General features: G+C 32.3%; 1 protein-coding gene across 10 annotated transcripts in view; it reads left to right on the top strand.

Annotated features, from left to right (window-relative positions):
* The window catches only part of LOC118745736, a 351,287-nt gene that overhangs the window by 106,475 nt on the left and 220,912 nt on the right, over positions 1–23,900 (top strand). For 5 of the 10 annotated variants that reach the window (XM_036479370.1, XM_036479368.1, XM_036479365.1 and 2 more), the window contains one exon: positions 15,488–15,594. The exons of 3 other annotated variants lie outside the window; for them this stretch is intronic. In XM_036479370.1, the coding sequence (XP_036335263.1) occupies positions 15,488–15,594 (107 nt within the window). Of the gene's footprint in view, positions 1–4,449; positions 4,557–15,487; positions 15,595–23,900 lie in introns of all 10 variants that reach the window. 2 more of the 10 variants (XM_036479369.1, XM_036479366.1) reach the window with 1 other exon arrangement.

Raw genomic sequence — 23,900 nt, 5'->3', positions numbered from 1 at the left:
ACAACTCAATTCGAAGAATTTATCTTCAATTAATGCAAATACATATTTTTATTTTTTACGATTATATTCTCTAACTATTAAACTACTTATGTATCGGTTTTTTTATTAATTTCGTTGAATCTGTACGACCCGTAAGAAGTTATACAACCGGATCTGATTTTTGAGTTGTGCATATTTTAAAGAGGGACTGCGTTATATTTTCCTCACATATAACCAATTGCTTTAAACTTATGTACAGATTAGTAACACATATACAACATATACTATTTTTGTATATGTATATCGTCAAAAGGTTGGGAGTCATTTTCTTATGCGCTTGCTGGCTATCGGGAATACTAGTTTTGATAACACACAGAGTTCACAGAGTTTTAGTCAGACAGTTGCGTACAAAAAACATTGACTCCCTTAAATGTGCTTCTGTTTAAAGCATTATAAATTGTATCGGATTTCCAAATAGCGACAGAGAAATCATATTTTAAGATTATCTTACATTTCAGAACGTAGAATACCTCATTTAATTTAAAAATATGGGATTTACTATAATCCGCAAGAGACTTATATCGGCTTAAGCAGAATGCCCCTTGCTGCAGAATCATCGGCGAACCACGTCAGGCATCTTAGATTTTTATATATCCGTCCTTTATATATGTAGGTCACCAGAAAAGGCAAGCAACAATGAAGGTTGTTAGACAATATACGCTTCGAGGTCTTTTCCGATCCCACCTTGACTACAGATTTGCTAGAGCATATACAAATTTTTCAGGGGCAGCTTGCAAGTGGCAAACCCCATATTAAGGAATTATTTTCCTGGAATGATCTACTTCGTGGCTACCCACTACATTCGTGTGTCCGGGAACCCAAATTAAGTTAAGCTGTAGCGCAGCTCTCATTGCAGCTTAGCTGTCACTGAAGACGAAAACACCTGTTCTAAGTTTATTTATAAACTACATAATAGCTGAAAACTCAGCGTGGAAGTCACTACAGTATACTGGTAAACGAAATGAGCAGCTCATGGCAAGGTTTCGCAGTGAAAAAATTTTTCTAAAAAAGTTAACCGACTTCTCCCTGCTTGGGTTTCCTTTATCGAAATTTCTATCAGGTACCAGTTTGACCGCATCGTTCCAATCTGCCCGGATGGATATCAAATTTGTGTCAAGAGTCCTTTCTCCCACTAAAATGTCTGTCTTAATCCGTAACTGGTATCGTGGGGTCCAAAGGAACCCCACCACCAATTGGATAAATTTGCTCAAAGCCAAAGGCTAAGTAATAAGTGGGTATAAAATGAAATATTTATGATAAAATTAATAAAAATTTGATTTCTATTTCGAGAAAATTTTATTATTTTAAATGCTTAGGTTTTTCCACAATTTGTGTATGTAACACTATTTATTTGCTTTTCAATTGGGTTCCAAATGAACCCTCGATACGAACAATGTAACTTAAAATATGGCTTAAACGAAGAGCAACAAGAGCTGTTGTCCCTCTATACTCAGTTGCAGAAAATCCAAAAGGACATTTAAAGCGTCATTTGGTGTTTTTCGAATTGTTCCGCTGATCGAGATCTTACTAAGCCATTGTACTTTACTAAGCAGTTAATTTATCTATGGCCCTCTCTCAAGAGTACAGAGCTATAGAGGTCTTCTCATACTACTTTCTGCTTCCTGATCATCTTTTTATACAAATCATTATTCGTAGTTCAATAAGTGATCAAACACACTGTCCCGTTTTCATACAGTTTTTTTTATGTCAAAGGCTTGGCTTTATTTCACAGGTTTTATTTCGGAGCTCACATCTTAATTAGCGTTCTGTTAATGCAGCCACTCTGAAAATCTCCGCGTACGCGAGATATCACCGTTTGAAAATTTTTCGAATACAAATTTTCTTGGTTTCACATATGTCCTGCTACTTACCAAGTGCGATGGATGATATCCATTATCGATACCCTGCATCGATGCATAACTGATAACTACTAGATACGTGGAGTTGAGAAATATTAATTTGAATGAATGGCGATTTATATATATTAAGCTTCCAAAGCTTAAATTTTCTAGTATGTACATAGTTGAATTGTATTCTAATTTATAGAATGCGAAACATGAACTATCCGTGGCGCCCTCAAGCGATACTCTGACTGATTTTTCCGTTTCTAGTAAGAATAATAAATGCATGGTTGGCAGGAAAGCATGAGAATGCAACTCAATCAGCAGCATGAAAATCAATAGACCACGAATTAACAACTATAATCTTAGATGATTCGAGACTTAAATGCATTTGGTTTTATAATGGTCCCCATTTTATGGATTTTTGTAGTTCAATCAACTATTCATTAAACTACAATTTCCAATAACTTACTTTGAAAATGTTTACAGCCGAAATGCACACTCATGAATTTGTTTTTGTAGTATCGAGATGTTTAATTGGAAGATTTTTTTGCAAGGACGTTGCTTAGGATACTAGTTTTAATTTTTTTATCGAAAAAGTAAAATCACACTATAACGATAAAAATGTACAAAAAAAATATATTAAAATCAAAAAATAATGATTTATCTTGATTTGAATGAAAAACTTTGATCGAATAAATAGAAATGCGATTTCAACGGCTTAAGAATGATATTTACTATAAGGGTAATAATCGTTATGGTCACTGATTAAACGTGCTTACTCCGCGTTCGCAAAGGAGCTTACCGGATCTAAGATCTACTTCGAGAATCAATGTGTATGGACATTCCTTTTCCACCAAATGGCTACTTAAGGTCTTTTCTAATACCTACGGCAGGGGTGGAGTTATCGCATAATGATACTTTGGCATTAGCCATGGGATGCGATTAAAAAGATTTTGTATGTTAAGCGTATGTATGGCTGACTTAAAAAAGGTACCAATACAATGTTTGGATACCGTTCTACTGAGGTATTCAAACTGTTTGTATATGCAGAGTTGCGAAACATTGCAACCACATACATTGCATATTTTGAATATTCAATATAGCAATGAATAACCTTTCGTAATTTTCCATATTCACGACACCAATCGCAACTAAAAATAAACGAAGCATCAACTTTGTTCCTGATGCGCTGATTACTCTAGCGATGCGTTTCGATAACTTTTCGTTTTGGAAGAGTATACATTGTCAACATTTTGTAGTTCGACGTTATGGAACATTATACTTTGTACGTATGCAATGCAATTGACGTTTTAGAAAACAGCCTACATATGTTATTTGTCACGTGGTTAGGCGCGCTTGTCCGCCGATGATTCTCATGCCAAGATTTTTCATGCCAGAACTGCGTTTGGATTTTCACCATTGCCTTCCGGGAAGCTAGAATAATAAAAATATTAGTGGGATTCATGAAAAGTTGCAAAGTTGTTGCAAATATCGCATTTGTCGCAAAATTTGCAACCTTGTGACACAGTTGATTACTTTTGTATGGAAACTTTCTTACGACAAAATTGCGACATTGCCATAATATATGAGCTGGCAATCATTGCAAAGTCAGAGTCGCGAAACACATGTTTTTTTCATTGTCCTCAAATACTTCAAGAAAAAGTATATCAGTTAAGGCTGCTTCGAAATATAATTGTAAAAACTTTTCTTTTTCTCTAACTCGCGGCATTTTTAAACAATTTTACATTTGCAATCCGGAATTGCGATAGGTCGTTCATACAACTTTGTTCGTAACTTTGCCATTTCGCCCAAAAATGCCACCTTGCGACGTTTAATGAATCGCAATATTTGGTTCCTTCTATTTAATGATTCAAACTCGGAACTTACAAATTCGAACCCGGCGAACGCTTAAAGATGACACCATAAAAATGTTATTTTGCTGTGTAGAGCATAACTGTCGTCTAACGGTCACTTCATTAATACTTCGCCAAATATACCAATGCCAATTATTAGAAAATACTCAAGTAGCACACTAGTGTATAACTTGGTGTAAATTTATGAATTTTGGTACAATTATTCAGATTTATACCAAACTTCGTAAATTTCCACCAAATTATACATCAGTGTGCTACTTGAGTATATGTATGTGTGTACATACCTGTAATACCCCCACAACCTGGTCATGTATAACCTCAGCACTTTGATACCAATATTTAAATATAGGCAATTAAGAATTCTGTAATCAACTTGCTTACTTGCGCTATTACTATATACATATGCATATGTATGTATACAACTTTTTAAGCAGCACCATTTTTAAAATATTGTCGAAAACGGGTAGGTATAAACCGTAAATTTTTTATGTATGTACAAATATATGTACATAATTTAGCATAAATGGGGTTATTGAAAATTCATTCAAGCCGTTGCATTATCCATATGTATATTCATCAATAAAAATATTCATAAAACAAACTACCACTACACCTGTCATTTAAAAACCTCAACATTAACCTACTATAACAATTACCACCATTCCTTTACTACGATCTGTGCGCATGCGCAGTGCGGTATTCGGCGTAGAAGAGAAGAGTCATACAGGTCACATGAAGGCAGTTAAACAAAGCGTTTTGGATGGTACTAGCAAATGGTCGGCAAAAATTGCAATTACAGGTTTGCATCTTTTAACTATGAATTAAATAAGAACTCAGTTTGTGTCTTTGTAATACGCACATATCTAAAAAACACTTCAAATACAACGGAAAATAGAAACACAAAATCCAAAACATGAAATTCAAAGCACGAAATACAAAATAAAATAAATAAATAAATACAAAAATCTAAAATCAAAACACAGATTTAAAAAATACAAAAAAGTCAGAATTCAAAACAAAAATACAAACAACCTAAACAAGAAATTAGCAAATTCTAAGCGACAACAATGTTCTCCTTTTAATAAAAGCACACATGCTAAAACACTGAATTTCCAAAAACAAAAATCAACAGGAACATAAAGAAACAACAATAGTTTTTTATAGCAATATCGCAACACACGCAAATGACCTAATGTGTTTTATTATAATTTCGAGATGAATAGAATACCATTTCAAATTAATTTGCTGAAAAAGAACCTATTGTGTACATTTGTGTGTTTCGATGTTTGATATATCATATATATACATATATTTATGTATTTTATATAATTCGATAAATTTAAATCAATCAAAATATCAACTGGAGTAATTATAAGTACAAGTATGTATGTGTGTGTTACTTTGTAGCAGTTTAAATGTCTGTACCCGTAAGTGTGTACTCGTATGTAGTATGTACTATATGTATATGTGCTACATATGTATGTAGTACAAATGAGAAACTTGCCTTTACATTTTATGTGTATGTGCATCCACAATATTTTTTTATTATATAGACATATATACATAAAGGATTGCTTAATTACGATTTCCAAACATACATACATATATAATGGCTTACATATGGACTCTTTAAAAAATATGTGTACTATAATTTTTTGTGCAACGAACATTTAAAATTTTCACATTTTGTTATATATGTACGTATGTATAAACCGCTAATCTGTCTAAATATATATATATATATATATATATATATTTTTATGCATATATGTAGGCATTTCCATGCGTATTTCCTTCAGGGCATTTAATAGCAATTTATTTCTACATGCAAACATTGCGATGTAGATTGTAGTAAAAAATAAGCAACGCTTCGTCTCTCCCCGTCAATGTAAACAGGTATTTGCTAAAATGTGGGGCCTCTTAGCTAGAGGAATTCTGTGGATTTACAGCTCTATGATCAAACCCTTAATGAATAGCGTGGGAAATCTGCTTGCCAAAATTCAAAGGACTACCGCAGTGTGCTATACAGAGGCTTCCCTACAACACCTTGGGCTGCTCTGGATGCACTGCTAAACCTACTGTCACTTAATACTTTTGAGGAGGCCAGTTAGGCCACCTGATGTCCGATACTGAGTCCAAACTTACACATTGTAAAATCTTTATTGGTGGCTCCAAAGCTGACGTAGAGGCAGAATATGGAGTATATATCGAAAGTAATGGAGGACAATATTCTCTTCTATCTTGGGAAGTATGCCGAGGTATTTCAAGCTGAGGTATTGCAATCCTCAAGGCCATGGAGTTACGTACATTTTTTAAATTATAGTCCAAACACAAAAATTTGTTTCTTCTTTCCATTCATAAGAGTGTTTTTTTCCCTTTTCAAGAAAAATGTGTACATTTTTCATATTAAAGAAAAGAACAAAATCCCTTTTCAGGTTAGCCTTTTTATTCCATATAAATCATATTTGTATTTTTCAAAAATTGAAACTTTTCTTTTCTTTATTCATCCCCGGGTCCCTGAGATGCAGCCGGGCCCGGTCTATTTCACAAGAAATTTTGCTCACACAAGGTTCGCATATTCCTCTGCATTTAGCGGCAAAAGTCGAAACTATGACTAATTATTGAAGTATTTCCCAGTTCTGAGCACGATTTTGCCTCCATGACGCTTCGCAGTCACCCAACTCCATGTACAGCCAATCTGCAGATTTCTATCAAAAAGCCCATTTCTGTATATTTCCAAAAGACTGTCTTATACTTTTGTTTCCACGGGACAGATTATGGAAATTATCTTGATAAAAATTGGTCATTTTTAATTTCGATCCCTACACTACATGCATATTCTTATTCAGAAATCATGGCATTAGCATAGCATGATACTGGGTCAACAATTAGGACATAGGGCTGGGACTAAGCTAATATTCGGATGTCCCGTTAATTTTGCTATCCGGACATCTGGTTAATATTTCTTGCATTTTTTTATCCGGTAATTCGGATTTTTTAATTAGATTTTTGAACATTCGAACGTCCGGATAGAACTCCCAGCCGTAGTGATAGCATTCTGTGTGAACTCTTAAGTAGTTAGGACATTTTAAGATGCAATCACACTCATCAAAAATCAGCAGGAAAATCATTAGGTTTTATCGTCCCATAGTAAGTATGTCGTCTTATCTGCAAAATTGGAGTGTTGCAAGGCGAATTAATATAAGGTGATAGCAGGAGTACAAAAACAAAAATTTACATATATTTTGTTTTTGCTTTGGCGGCATAAACTGTCAAAATCTGTAAGAGTGTGTGTAGAAATTCAAACAAAATTTTTCAATTTGATATCAGAAGCCGTGCGGCGAAACACATACACAAAATCAGCTGAGCTAGTAACACCACCTTATATTAATTCGCATTGGAGTGTGGTGAAATGCAGTTTGATTTGGTAGCTCTCGTTTTTCAAATCTGATTTTTTCTGTGCTACCCCTTTATATATAAGTAGATTAGCCTCATTTTCCGCTTAACTTTACTATCTGTAATTAAAAAATCAGATTAATTATAAAATAATCTCAGATTAAACCGATAACTTTTCGGTGTCTAACCAAGTTTTATCGATTATTTTTGCGAAGAAGAGATTAGAAGTTAAAGTAAACTAAAATGAACGCTAGGAAGAAAAAAACGTTTTTAAAGGTATTTTTAATAAAATATGAGGTTAAAATTTATTTAAATTGCTTAATTTAGCAGAAAAAAGTGGCACAGGGAAGAATTTGAAAATTTCCTTGAGTTGTGAGAAAAACAAACTGTCCAGCAAAAAATCTCAGATTTCCCTGTGTAAGCGGGGTGATTAACAATTAATTAGTTTATATATATGTATATGTAAACGTACTTTTATACTAGTCCTACAAACGAAACTTTTTCTGCAAAACTTTAGCCCAATCGGTTAAGAAATAGGATGCCTATCGACCGCTACAATTAAACAAAACAAGCTAATTTATATTGTTAATCTTAGTAATTATAATTAATTATTTTACATTATTTTTTGTTGTAAACTTTACAGTTTAAATAGTGTTCAATGTAATAGTTTTAAGGGACATTACGCGTGAAAGGTATAATTTTGATTGTAGTAATATTTGCTATACATATATGTATGTTATAGTACACAAATATTTATCTGTGGACCTTTGACAAAAAAGAATTTAAGTGATTTTAAAATGTTTGATTTAAAGTGAAAAAATAATAATGTTCCATACAAGAGATTTACACTTTTTAAACTTGATTTCCTGAAAAACTTGATGTTATCCATGTTATAACATTTCTATATCTAAAAAGGTCATAACCCTAATGTAGTATGTACATATATGTATAAGCAAATACTCAGCTACACATATTTTGTTTTTTTTAGTAATAATTCGTCGCTTGTAAGTGTGTTTGTTAGGAGAATTTATCAGACTAAAATTTTAGAAAAATAATTGAACATCGCTGAAACTAACATCGATGTATCGTCATTTTAGCGATGTGGGAAAATTGTAAATATCGACGGCAAACATCGAATTTCAATGTTTTTGAAACATCGATGCATCGTTTTCATCCCTAGTGCGGGATAACCTCAATCAAAAAATGCGGAGGTTCGCTAATTGGCTTAGGTACCCTGTAGTCAAATGTCCTAGTGGTAAACTACCTCACAACTAGTATGAACAGCATGCCCAACTAGTCAGCCAACTATCTCCATGCAATCTACTGGTATTTTTAACATGGGGATGTCCATTCCATCCATTTCGGTTAGAAATATACCAGTCTCATACCAGTTCAAAATATACAGAAAAATACTAGTCCAATTATGGACCAAAACCACTACTTTAGGAGTCAAAAACTTAAATGAATTCACGAATATACAATAAAACACTTTTGATTAAGTACACTTTAATATATTTATCAGATTTGCCAACAATAAGCGTTAAATTTTTTGAGTATTAAGTAAAGGCAAAAATAAAAAAATAAATATTTCCAACTTTCGAACATAAATTTAAATGCATTTTTCATTAAGTGTTATTTAAAGTAAAAGGTTTCAGGCACAATAAATACTATATTTTTATCATTTTTAATAATATTGAATATGCAAAAGAAAACATTTTAGTTAAAAATAAAATGAATACTTTAGATCATTTTTGTGTGAACTAAAATGAAAATAAAAGTTTTCATTAAAATAAATTAAATTCATTAACATTGCACATTTCAGTCTTTTCTTTTTAAAATTTTATAAAAGTAAAAATTATTGTTTAAAATTTGAAATTTGGATAGGAATACAATAAATAAATAATTCAAGCAGCTATTAAATATTCTTAATTTTTGTCTATAGTTTGTCTTGATAATTAATAATAGAAATTAATCAAATAATTATAATCGTGTAATTAAAACAATTAAAAAATAATTGAAAATGATCCAAAATAACAAAATAATGATGTAATTAAAATTAATGAATTAATTAACATTTTTTTAAGGAATTAATTATTAATCATTAAAATCGATATTTAATCATTAAACGGTTATCCAAAAAAACATGCTTTAATTAATAATCATTATGAATATTAATCATTATTTAACGGGTCTGGTATAATTGAATACGTACTCGCTTCAAGGGTTTACAATATACCCAAATAAAAGTTATAATATTTTGTGTACTTTATTGTATTAAACTGTCTAATTCAAATAAAACAGGGCATGAATAAATCGTTTTATACCTAGTACAAGTCTGGTCATTTTCGAACTAGTTCGGTTTCAATCAGGAAATTCTAGTTGTGAACTAATATTTTCCCTGACTAGTTTGGGGTTTCTCTGCAGGGTAGCTATAAGGTATCAAAAATATTCTCTGTAATTACCTATTTATGCAAATTTTTTGACAACTTTGCTCATAGTTTTCCATTTCCTAGAGAATTTAGTTCCCATAGGAGCTTGTATCCCAACTAACAATTCTTTCCTCTTTCGCGAAGTCCGTCATTGTGCGTACATATTTGCCTACCTTGCTGAAGTTATGTATGCATATACATACATACAAGATAAATAAATAGATCAGGTGCCTAACAAGATATCTGGTAAAAGTCATGCAGTTGTATAATTACAGCTTTTATGAGAATTGTGTGCCATTTGGAAGCCGCGTTTGCTTATACAGTTGTTGTTCAGCGTGTACTCAAATGTTTTTGCGGAATTTTTACAGGGGATTGTTGTCAATTAAAATAAATAAGAACAAGAGCACTTGAAAAAGAAAATTATGAATACCTGCTCAATATATTACACTACTTTGTGTATCAAAATTAAATATATTTAAATATACTTTTTTCGAGGTCTCCACAATACATGTACTTTTACATCTGGTAGAGTTAAGAAAAGTTGCATACTCAGAATTTTCTATGGATCCTCATTAATCGATCTATACATATTATCTACACCGTGCGACAAAAACCAAAACTTTTTCAAACACACGAAAAAATCAATATATTCACAAAACTAGGAGCCAAATGTAGTATAACTGCGTTTTTAATGTTTCTCTCTAACGTCAGGATTTTTTTAAAGGACTTTGAAATTTCCGGGGTATGATTGAATCAAAAAATTATTAAAAAGATTTGGTGCAATGTAGAGTAATAAAATGGGTATCAGTTAAAAGGAAAAACTCTGTAGAATTAAAAAAGATTTAATTTTTTGTTGCCCCAGGACGAATAAATGTTGAAAATGTCCTTTCAAAACTTTATCCTTGAATATCCTTGGAAATTTCCAATATTTTTTATTGAAAAAAAATATATATGTCAAGGACTAATATGTAAACTACCACATTCTCGAATTTCGTCCTTCTAACTTTATTAGTTTTAGATAAAAAAATTTTACACTTCTCTTTATAAGATATTGATAGTTGCAATATATACATATACATAATGAAGAATCATTACACTGTACAGCACTCCACTGGGTATTGGAGCAACTCAATTTTTTTCAAGAGATTGAGTTATATGTAGGTAAAAAAGTAATTTCTCCGTTTTTCGAAGTTAGCCTCCGAAATGGAGATATGGGTCTTCGAAGTTCGAAATAAGATCTTTGGTAAAAATTTATTTTTTATTATTATATGTAAATAACTAAAAAACTAAAAATACAGTCGTAGACCGCCTTTTGCTCTTATTTAAATAGTTTATAACCTTCTTTTTGCAAACTTATATTACAGGTGCTATAAGGGGGCAAAGGTTTGGTCTTCGAAAAATTAAAAACCTTATATTTCAAACAATTTTAAACTGATTTTTAAAAAGTTTTGTATACTTTGTATGTAAAAATTTGAGAAAAAACATTTTCAAGGAAAAATTACTTTTTTAATAAATAAAATATTTTAAACAAAAAAACTACTAATAAATTTTTAAAAAGTTGATATCGTTGTAAACGCCATCAAATCTTCTTTCTTCTGATATTTGTACACTTGGTGAATAAAAATTTGAGAAAAAACATTTAAAATGAAAAACTACCTTTTTTTATAAAAAAAAATAAAATTTTAGAAAAAATTACTAACCGATTTTTAAAATATGGTATCGTTGTAAAGGCGATTAAATACCCTTTCTTCTGGTGTGCATATTTCAATACTTCGTATATAAAAATTTGAGAACAACACTTAAAAGCAAAAAATACCTTTTTTTATAAAAAAAATATTTTAAACAAAAAAATTACAAATCCATTTTTAAAAAATTGGTATCGTTGTAAAGGATACCAGAAAACTTATACTTTCTTAATCCCAAAAATTTCTATTTATATACACAAAGAAACAAAATTTAATTAAAATCATGTTTGCCCCCTATATAAACTCCTTGGCCCCTAGGTGAAAGGAAACAAAAAACAAAGAAGGCTGATGAGGAGATGTGAGCAGATTTCCTAATAAACAATCGTGGTACAAAGTTCAATGAAAATATTAAAAATAAAACTAATAAAGTTAGAAGGAGGAAATTCGAGGATGTGGTAGTTAACATATTAGTCTTTGATATGAATTTTTTTCAAAAATAAATATTGGAAATTTTCCAGGATATTCAAGGATAAAGTTTTAAAAGGACATTTTTAATACTTATTCGTCCTGGTGCACCCAAAAATTAATTTTTTTTCTATTCTACAGAATTTACCTTTTAATTGATACCCATATTGTTATTCTACAATGCATCGAAAATTTTGAATAAGTTTTTTATTCAACCATATTCCAGAAATTTCAAAGTCGACTGTCGCACGGTGTTATCAAAAAAGTGGTGGCGTAGGCTTAAATGCACTTTTTAGCTAGCTCTAATAATATGCTAGACCTTGGTCGGCAATTGCCTTTAAATACTATAAAAAAGCAGAGCCAAAGGTATTTCGCTTTCGAGATTCCTGTCCCGCCTATCTATGTCCATAGATAAATGAGGAAGGGATAGATGTACGGCCTGTTCCACAGTGGTAAGTTTACCCGGCTGGGGATAGCATACCAGCCCGCAAAGCGAATTTGTCATCATAACCATTAAGCCTTAATGACTGCCTAGCTTCCAATAAAAAACATGTATGCGTGAATTTTGAGGAGTTTGGAGGTGCAGCACAGTTTTCAAATGCTGCAGTGTGCGATTGGATCGGTCCCCTGCAAAAAGTGGGACCGGGTTAAATACTAGTACAGGACCACGCTACCTTGTAACCAACATTAGTAACCAAAATGGACGAAATATATGGAGAAAATATGGTTACATTAACATTGCGATGTCTTTGGACCTGACCACCTCTGGTCCAACGCTGCATAACATGGGACCACCTAGACAACTACTCCTTTTGGCACATTCGGCAGCCGAATCATATTTCTGATGGGTCACGAAAAGGTGGTATTCAACACATTTATCAGTTTTTTTACGTTTAAAGTGGTCCAGGTAAGCATAACAAGATACTAGTATGCAACCTGTTCCTTTTGCACATACTTTAAAACTACGACCCAGTGGACCACCTGGTCCTCAAATTTTTGCAGGGTCACTCCACTTGCTTCATTAAGACGCACACTGTGCCATTTTTCAATTTTAGCGTGGCAAAACTCTTGACTATGCAACCAATACATGTGTGATGTTGAGATTTTGCATGAACAATGCATCCACCTATATAATTTTTTGGATCATAAATGGGAGTGGCCCGCTAAAATTTCCCCGTACCTCCCATATAAAGAATAGTGCCTAACTTTCATCATTCTCATGTTTAAATTATTGTCTTATCAGTATTAATTATTGAAACGCCAAAATATTTTTGGCTATTTTAAACTTAAATTGTTTTCGCTCCAAATCCGATAACGCCACATTGGAACCGCTATTTTGAATTTAACAAAATCTGACATCAGATTCGAAGTCAGCGACCTCGAAAATACCCGATTTATATGCGTTTTTGGTGAAAGGGAAAGAATTATAAAACTTGGTCGCCATATCGGATATGCCATTTTGAATTTCCTAAATCTGACATCATATTCGAAATCAGCGACCTCAAAAACTCCCAAACACTGAGTTTCAAATCATCTTGGTTACTTCTCGACTTTTGGCCAGCAAATGATAGTCGCCATTGTTTCTAAGTCTTATAAGCGGGAAATACAGAAACCGGGGTGCTTGTAAGCGAAAAATACTGTACTGTCAATGTCTCTTCCCACTTTATCCAAAATATGTTTCATTACAGCATTATCATGCATGGTGCAGGTGCATGCCATGTTTATTGAATAAAATTAGAGCTTCGTGCAAACCTGTGCAAAAATTTCTTACGGGATATTAATGTACAAATGTTCCTTATTATTTTGCGTATAAAAACTTGTCTGGGTAAGGCTAGACTTGCAAAATCTGCTCCATTAAAGATATTAATGTATTCAAAATTATAAATTTTCGATTTTTTTTGTTATATATAAGGAAAATTGTCAAACTGTAATACAGGTTTGAAACTTACTAAATAAATAAAAAGACATTTAAGTTAAACCACGCATTAAGAGTTATTTTAAAATAATATTTTAACGCGTCACAAAAAGCAACGTTTGACAGCGATTATTTTTTTTGTTGTTTTTTGTTAGAATGACTTGGTAGCTGAATATTTGTCAGCCAGAATATCAAAAATCATGTTTATCTGAAGTCATTTAATGTTGGACTTTTGGCATGCTATAATTGCAAACGGGTACAGTGTGGAACGTGTGGCTTATTAAAACGCTTTTTTTATAACTGCCCTGACAGTAGAATAATCTGATTTGCCGGTTAGCTCACATAAATTACCGTCCGCAAGTAAATGATGTGTTAACTGTCGTGTTACCTTTAGCCATAGTATAGATTTATCTACCGATGCGATGATATTTTGAATATATGTACAAGTATTATTAACGCTATATAGGTTACTGAGCAAAAACGTCGGTTGTAGTTTCATTAAAACACCGTTACAAATCTTGATGTAACGTCTAAGTAAGTAAAATCTTATTTCACCTTCGGTTGCATTGTATATCAACATACCTTAGCTTTTTAATGATTTTCCAAACTATCAGCTTTCGCAAGCTCAAGTTTTCCTCCTAACTCGCTACTGTGAAGCAAGTATTTACACTAAGTAGTGTCTGACGCCGAAATTAATTTCGGTTTATGTTTCAGCACCATGCAGAAAGTTTAAGCTGTGCGCCTTTTTTGGTAGAAGAAAAACCTTCAGCTATTTGTACACTTCACAATCACGATCCGGAAAATAAAGGTCGCGCCATTCGCGGACCGCTAACCCTCTCTTCGTCGATTTGACAGCATCCACCCAATCGCTGACGTCATAAAATACTTTTGTTTACATTCACTGTTGCCACCTGGATGCTTTTCGCGCCAAATTTAGTGGGCATTCAAAACGCGAAAATTTGCTTGGTGCGTTTTTTGGTGCTTTTGTTTTTAGTTTCAAGAAACCAAATTAGAAAATCTTAAAAAAAATGGAAGCAAAATTTATAGCAATCGTAAGTGTGGTAAGCAACTTTACAAAAATTTTAACAAAATCATGGCACAGTGACATAAGCGACAATGTGGCAGCACCTTCAATTATGCCAGAAGAAATCGACCGTCGTGCAAGAAACATTGATTTTTATTAATTTTATTCGAATCCTTAGAATAAAATTATGTATGTATATAAAGTCCATAAAATATACCAATAAAAATTTGGTGCTTTTTCAAATTCAAAACTTGGCAATACTGCCTTTTGTTCGATGCTTCCCCTTTTTCTTGTCTAGTTCGTCTTGCTCTCTCATTCTGGTATTTTTTGACGTCACGGCCAGTTGCTCTCAGCTCGATTGGCGCAATCTTGTATTCTATCATTCTTGTTTCACAATCTATATTTTGTTTTTATTCTTGCTATAAAGTTACGTTAATGGAATTGGAACCGCCCTCATGTGCACTTATATACTATGCACATATGTACATATATCCAAAGGCGTATGCATATTTCTGTACGTTAGGCAAAATTTACACTACACCCGTCACTTAAGCTTAATTTAATTGAAGAAAACAGTTTAAACAACTTGCTATTTTCTTTAAATAATTTTTTGTTTTTTTTCAACTTTATTTTACGTTAGTGTTTCCTACAACCTAAGTTTATTTCAATTACGGCTGAAATCAATGAAAAAAAGTTGTGCTTTACATTTTCAATAAGACTCAGCAATGGATGATTAGGGCAAATAATTTATTTGATTATACATTCTGGTTTACAAAAAAATCCAATTCTCATTTTCAATACTTATGATTTTTGAAGGATGACATTTGGTGTGGATCCAGATACACACATAGATTCATTAGAACAAGCCGAGCGCGCAACTGTTGAGGGAACATCCAAATGGTCATGCAAGTTGACGATTACAGGTACACACAAAAGCAAAATATATAGAAAAATATATTGTATTTATTTAAAAGTAGTAAAAACTGGTTTTAAAAAGATAAATATCTAACATTATATAAAGTTTAAGCACTCCGTTGAACCTGAAAAACCAGTCCCTATGGCATCATTCTAACTAATCTATCCACTAACCAAACCTAACACCCATATTTTATCCCTTCACTCAATCACCAGAAGACAGTTAATATGTATGTTTATTATCAAGTAAATTTCGATAGAAAATACCCAATAAGCTTCCCATTTGACATAGGCAACTTCTAAATCGATAGTACCAAGCGAACTCTTGACTCTCAACGACACATCTCTTAAAGGAAATCCACTCTAACTATGTATTTAATTAATTTTTCACATACATATGTACATAGGAACGCCTTTTATTTTATTGAGTATACGATACTGTCTGAAACAAAAAAACTTTAATTACACTTTTGCCACCTTAGCCTGGTATGGATATTTCTTGTTACACAACTACTACTGTTCAATCTGTATGCTCTGTTTCAACTATTTTTCTATCTCATAAGCTTTCTTCCCTCTTCTTGCCACCAATCTATTTGTATCTATTTGCCTTATGCTTTCTTTTAGAATTTTGCGAAAAAAATATCCCTGAAGAGTATATATGTATGTACGTAACTTTCATTGATCTATACTAGACTGTATCAAAACATCTACTAACTTTTTTTCAAAATCCCCTGTAAAATATTTTCAGGACAGTGAAAAACGACGCCTGAATATTAAGACTTAGAGGTCGCTCGTCGCGAATTTCTATTTTCCATATAAAGAACACAGAAACAAATATTTCGGTTTTAAAATTTCATAACTCGTTTGTAAGTTAGGGTATCGAAATGACCGATATATATTTTTGAAGGAAATCGCACAATACTGCCAACAAAAAACTTGCAGAAAATCAAAAGTATTTTGTAGCCACTTTTGTAGCCGTTTCAATATTGAAACAATTTTTTGCCTGTGTTATTTACAGGGTTCGTATTTGCACACACATGCTCTGCTCACACACACGCCAGAAACACATTCAACTTGCACTCACTGCTCATACACATGTGTGTGCATAAGTGGAAAACAAACTCTACTCACAGAAAAGTGTGTGCTGTTTGTTATTAAGCACATGCACATGTGTGTGAGCCGATTTTTGTACAAATTTCAGCCCATGCACATGCACATAATATATTCTTAAAAGAATTTGTTTATTAAACGTTATTTTTTGAAAAACAATTCAATAAAAAGTGAGATGTTGTTTGTTTTTTATATGACAGAAAACATATTAAAAAATTATTTTAAGATTTGAGTTGGAATTCGAAGTGTATAAGTTTCTCTACGCATAGCACACACATGTGCGTGTGCTTTACATTAATAAAAAGAAAGTACACACATGTGCCCGTGCTGTTTACCAAACGGCACACACATGTGATGTGAGCAAATTTTTAATTTTTTGTATGCACAGCACACGTGTGTGAGCTTAAAATGTTAGGATGTGCTGCACATGTGTGTGCAAATACGAACCCTGGTTATTTATATCGAAAATAGAAATTCGCGATAAGCGACCTCTAAATCTTAATATTAAGATTGATAAGTCTTTTTTGACTAACCCGAAAATATTTAACAGGGGATTTTTATAAAAAAAACATGTTGAACCAGTTTACATATAATATTTATAAATGCATATTTCTTCAAATTTCTCAAATCGCGCCATATCGTAGCGCCTCGCTAATAATAATAATAATTGGAATAATAATAACAATTAATAATAATAATAGTAATAATATTAATAATAATAATAGTAATAATAATAATAATAATAATAATAATAATAATAACAATAAAAATTATATACTAATTTTAAGATACGCTACGTTGCGATTTGAGTGATTGCATCCAAAACCACTTTTAGTACTTATTTATGTAGTAAAAATGTACATATATGCCCATCAAACGCATACACACACCTTGGCAAATAATATAAAAAATAGATAGAAAAAAAAACTTTAGCAAAAACCTGTTCATATTCTAACCACTTACTATTTTCGAAAATAAAATTGCACATATGTATGTTTCATGATGCAAATGCTTTTTATAACTGGTTATTTACATATGCATACATATAAATACTCTATGCAACTATCTGTAAATAGGCCTATTAAATTTTATATATCTACATATAGATATTGCTATTAAAATTTTGTTTATGATACCAACAAAAAATTGTTGATTAGTTTTCTATATTTACATATATGTACATACATCAAATATGTATAACGCGATGCTGTTATCTACATATGTACATGTAGCCCCAAATATTAATAAATACATTTGTATGAACATGGAATCTTCATATGTTTCGTAAAAATGTTTGGCAGGCAGGTAAAGTACGAATATATATGTTTCCGATTTTCGGAAATATTACGTCATGAAAATATGATCTGAATCAAAAAATAATTCTTTCTACTGGAAAATAGTCATGCGAGATTGATTTAAAGTCTCAAAATGTTGTCTGAAACCGATCCAATTAATTATTGTTCTATAAAGGTAAGCGCCGTTTTCTCAGGTAGATGTTAAAATTTATCTGCCTTTAAACATAAATTTTGTTCTAAAAATATGTATTTGATGGTCAGATAAATTTTAAAACCTACTTGAGAGAACGCCACTATAACTATCAACTCTATAAATGTTATGCGGTTAGTGTACACAAACTTTTTATTATTATGTTTGACCTTCGAATGAGTTTGTTTGTGTTTGAAGCTATAATAGGTAGAATTTTTCGAAAATTCTAGCATCATGTATTTGCGAAAGACCGACACAAATGTGCGCAGCACATCATTTGATAGAATATTAAATAGTAGGGCAGTGCGATTATTCGATTACTTGAGCAAGTTAGTTAATCAATTATTCGGTTAATCAATTACTCGAGTAATCAAGATTTTGATTGCTCAAAACGATGACTAATCGAGTTACTTGACATATGATTACTCAAAAAAATTAATTTTGCTCGTTAAAAGAGTTTGCTTTGGAAAATGCTTATTTTCTTTTTTACATTTTGTATATGAAAAAAAAGCCCTTTAATTTTTGAAAACAGAAACGTTGTTTTCAAGGTATCAAAGAACTTCAACTACTTTATATGTAAAGAGTACTTTGAAATGTTGATTACTCATTTTACTCAAAATGTTGATTAACCACAAAGCAAATTACTCAAATATTTTTGTTTTTGGTTAATCACAAATCTGGATTACTCGAGTAACTGAAGTTTTAAGTAATCATAATTTCCAATTAATCGAATAATTTACTTTGTGATTAATTAAAATTTTGAATAATCAATTAATCGCACAGCCCTATTAAATAGACATAAATTTGAAAAGAAAACATTCAAAAATATCTATTTACAAATATTTTTTTCGTAATCAAAACAATCAATTTTCAAGTCACAAAGTTTATAACGACGACCGTTTCGACACTTACTTAAGGGACATTGATTTGACGAAAATTTGTCTCTCAGATATCTGGGTGAAATTTGATAAGCAGGTGCTTTTTATACTGGAGCGTATTCTTTTTTACTTCTTCTTTCAAAAATTTCAAATGTTCGATTCGTACGCAAAAAAAATACGCCTCAACGCATTAATCGAAACCGACAATATCAGACCAGTAAAACATATATATGTATGTAGGTATAGTTCCCATACAACACAGCCGAAGGCGGCACTTTTCTAGCTTTTAACTTTCATTTATGTATGTTAAATCGTTGATGGTTTCTATGAATTTAATTGAAGCAAGCATAATTTTGCCTTACCTTTATGTCAACACCAGAAAAATTATACGTACGTCAACAGCAGCATACCCGGGTATGCACATACATTTTATATGGGAAATGACATTGCGTTATGACGAAAATGTGAATATTTAACACATTTATTTTAATCTGGCTAAGACTTTATTGCTATTTTCTAAAAAATATGTTTGTTTTAAGTATGTAAAACAATACTTGAGAAATATGTTATTTTACTGTATGAATAATCAGTTTCTCAGACCACACTTTATGATCATGGGTTTTGAATGTATATGCGAAGAGGATTGTTTAGGTAAAAAACTAGTATATTTATGTGAGAAAAGAAGGGGTTTTCAAGTAGACGCAAATACTTCAACGCATGCACAAACCTGAAGAACCCATAGGCAAAAAAGTACTTATCTCTGATATTTACTTATGTAGTGCAAACTTGGACACTGAAGAGCTATGGGTTTTTATTTCCAAGTGTTTCCCAACGAAACAAAATTTACAAAAGTAAAAATTAAAGATGGTGAATGACTCACTCCACGACCACTTAGTGCACTTGATCCTGAGCAACAGCAAAAATATATTCGCCAGAGGTTAGAAGATTTAGGCGGGGAAAATAGTGACGGTGAGCCTTTGGTGTCTGAGGCGATTGTAGAGGATAACGAATATGATGTAACTCCAGACGACTCCGATATAGAAGAATTCCAGTCACCAGAATACGACCCGGAAGACGAAAGTGAAGATGAGAAAAGGACGACAGACCAGGTGAGACCAGGGAAACTATTCTGACAAAGATGGAACAACTTGATCTGCTGTACCACCACAAACTGCCAGTTTCGAACCAACAACATACACAGGTCTGCAAAAAATGGACCAGCTCGTGCCGAAAAAAATAAATCTGTTGTGATCCTTTCAGCAATGCATTACAAAACCGAAGTAAGAGGTCTTAAAGAAAATTCACTTTTAATATTAGATCACAACAAAAAAAAGGGACTTTAATGACATGGTTAAATACTTAGCAGAATATTCTATCAAACAGCGAACGAATATATGCCCTTTACCATCACTTTATAATATTCTGCATGTGGCTGCCTTTGCTACGTATGTACATAACTTACGTGGAGACAACCCACACCAGAAAGCTTTTTCAAACCGAAGTATGATGTTTTATTCTTTAACTTAGTGAGCACTTGGCGAAACCTGAAATAGAAGTAGAAGCTTCTAGAATATTCTCTACGCGCAACGCCATTCAAGCAATAAACGGCGATCCTTTGAGTATAATGGATGTTGCACTAGGAGGCGATGAAGAACGTGACGGTACGGGTAGAATAAAAACAAAGGTTAATTGTTATATATATGCTCCAAACGAAGCCCAACAAAAAAACCTGCATATTGTGCAAAACACTCGTTTGTGCAAAACATTCTACTAACTTGCCGCAATGCGGTATATGTAACTAAAAAGTCGATAATTTCCAATTCACTCATACTTTTTTGTTTTACATGTATTATAATATTATATTATGATTATATTCTTGTACTATATTAAGAATTTGATTCGGAACAAAGTTAACTTTTCAAATGTATCAACATATTTGCATGACTTTTCACATACATACCCGGGTATGCAGCTGTTGATGTAAGGGGTAAAAGTCAAAAAACGGTCAGATCTCTAGTCCAGGTGGTCCAATCCCACTCAGACTTCGAAATATGGTGTAGAATTCTATTATTTAGGATATCATGAAATTTCCAGCTAATCCGATGTATAGTTCCCAAGATATAGCAGTTTGAAAATGCAAAACATACCCGGGTATGTTGCTGTTGACATAAAGATTAAAGTATTGTATCTTCGTCGAATCGTGTTACAAGGGCTATTCCCCGTTAAGCAGTTTCTAGGATTCACTCGATGTATGTACTGGAAACTTTCAATTCCCCGTTTCTCTATTCCACTTCCTTCTCATCAATCACAGATAAAGAAGATAGAGAATAAATTAAAAAGACATCTAAAACGTTTCACCAATGGGTGGCCCCTCAAAGTTCACACTGTACGATCCACAAGCAACTAACTGGTAATATAGAGATTATATGTATCATTTAAAAATAACAAGATACAAAACTTTACATTAGGGGTATTCTCGAAACTTTGCAGAGCCATTGCACAGAATGCACGGATTGCATAACTTGCAAACACACAACAACAAAATACATGGGAAGCAACATTTCCTATTGCAGCAAAGTATGCAACGTCTAAGCCCATGCATATATTTTGCAAAAATGCATAGCAAGATAAATGCGACGCTGTGGTAGTTTTTTTTTTATTGTTGTAATTGGAATATGTGCCCTTGACATAGATTTTCGCTGCTTGCTACCACTTTGCAATGGGGTGCCCTCGTACTCTTGCAAATATGGAATTGTATTTTTGCATTTCATACAATCTGTGCTACGTGCAAGACTTCGATAATAGCCCTAATGTGTTTATTGAGGTAATGGATGACTGTATATTAATGCATATTTCTTACTTACAACGTTTTTCAATTGAAGGATGGAACTTCGATTATACTAATTTAAATTGCAAACTCAATTTTGTGCTTTCCTTTTTTCGTAAACCTTTTTATTATCCTTTCAGTGTAGAACTGGAAAACTATAGAGGGCACTATCGATACTATCGATGGTTTTTGACTATCGAAAACATCGATGGTTTTGTAAGCACTATCGATAGTTTTTACTCATGCATACATTAATCAGTAATAGTAAAAGCCGACGGAACCTGCTTCATCTTGTAAATCGGAAGGGACATTTAGAAAAGCTGGCCAAATAATTTCCGAACGCAGATGCTGCTTGAAGCCAAAAGTGGTTGATAAACTTTTGTCCCTTAACAAAAATATTGCCATATTTTAGCAATTCTGAGATCATTTTCAATAAAAGTTGTTGTTTTATTTTTGGAATTTTTTAATCAAAAATATCTATAGTACTATCGATAGTGTCGACATTTTCGATAGTATCGATACTATCGATGGTTGTGACTATCAAAACTATCGATGGTCGTGGCCATGCAGCTCTATTTCAGTGTCAATTTTAATATATAGGTGTATGTATTTCTAAAAGTGCCTCACCTGTCAGCCTGGTACTACACAGCCATGTTTTTAACCGGCTAAGGGTTGAAGAACTTCTTACTGAAGTAGCGTTATTACGTGTAGCTTCAATTGTGGCGAGATTGAAGAAAAGTGGGCTCCAAAAAAAGGTAAATTTTAAAATGAATTGCAAGGTATTTCTTGAGTTTTTAAAAAGTAATGACGGCCAACAGATTGTCAAAATGGATCAGAAATCCAACAAATATTAGAAAAAATATATTCGCATGTGTATTACTATGTACTTTAGGGTGGTCCTTAAATGTAGGAAGCAAATTTTTACATCAGATTTCCTAAGCCTCAACCCCTACGTCGATGGTACTATAGTCGAGGATATCACATATAAATTTGGTCCCGATTGGAGTCGGTTAAGGCGTGTCGCACAGGCGCAGAATTCAGATGCCTCTATGGAGACTCAAAAAATTAAAACTACTTTTTTTTCATCTAATACCCAAAATCGATACTACTTTAGTCGAAGATATCACAGATTACCTTATGAAAACGAAGTATGTACTGCATTAATATTATTTGTTCCAATTCCTGTGCCTGCAGCGGAACGATCATTTTCGAAATTAAAATTAATAAAAACCTATTTTCGAAACTCTATGGGCTACGTAACTTGGCTATTCTGTCTACTGAAAATTCTATGGCTCTATCTTTGAACTTTGATGATGTTATAGATTCTTTTGCGGAACAGGAACCTAGGAGAAAAGAAATTGTATTAATAAATATCTTATCAAAATTAAATTGTTATTTCATTATAAATTTGTATGTATAAACTAGGAATGTTAATTTTTTCGTTATTTGGAAGCCCGGGGATTTCGGGACATCGTTCATACAATCCCAGGATTAGTCCCGGGATTTAGATATTCATTATTTTCCAACAACTTAACATGAAAAAATTACATCAATATAGGTTGAAAAGCTGTCCTACCATATAATAAATAATAAACAAACGGGTTTGAAACCTACTTTATTATTTAAGTTGAAAAATATTTCATTAGTAACAAAACAAAGACTAATTAAATTTATACGCATTTAACAATAGTTTAGCGTGTACATATCTGATAAAGTAACTTAAGGCATGTTGGAAAAATCACGATGCAAAAAAAGCTTAAGTCAACATATGTATAGAAACGCCTTATTTCCAGGGACGGAAAATAATCATGATTTTTTAAATTTTAACCAAAAAAATCAACAAGTTGTAACTGTCGTAACAGTTTTAACTATACTCACGTATTTGTGTTCGTAGGCCCTACTGTAATTTACAATGATTTTTATTTTTCGATTTAAATCAATAAAGATTAAAAATAGTAATTAATATTTGAGTTTTAATTTTAAAAAGAGTAATTAATATTTGAGTTTTAATTTT

This window comes from Rhagoletis pomonella, unplaced genomic scaffold (assembly GCF_013731165.1).
Source record: "Rhagoletis pomonella isolate Grant_MI unplaced genomic scaffold, Rhpom_1.0 Rhpom_scaffold_00009, whole genome shotgun sequence".
Classification (NCBI taxonomy): Eukaryota; Metazoa; Arthropoda; class Insecta; order Diptera; family Tephritidae; genus Rhagoletis; species Rhagoletis pomonella.
This window is presented reverse-complemented; position numbering and strand designations above follow the sequence as displayed.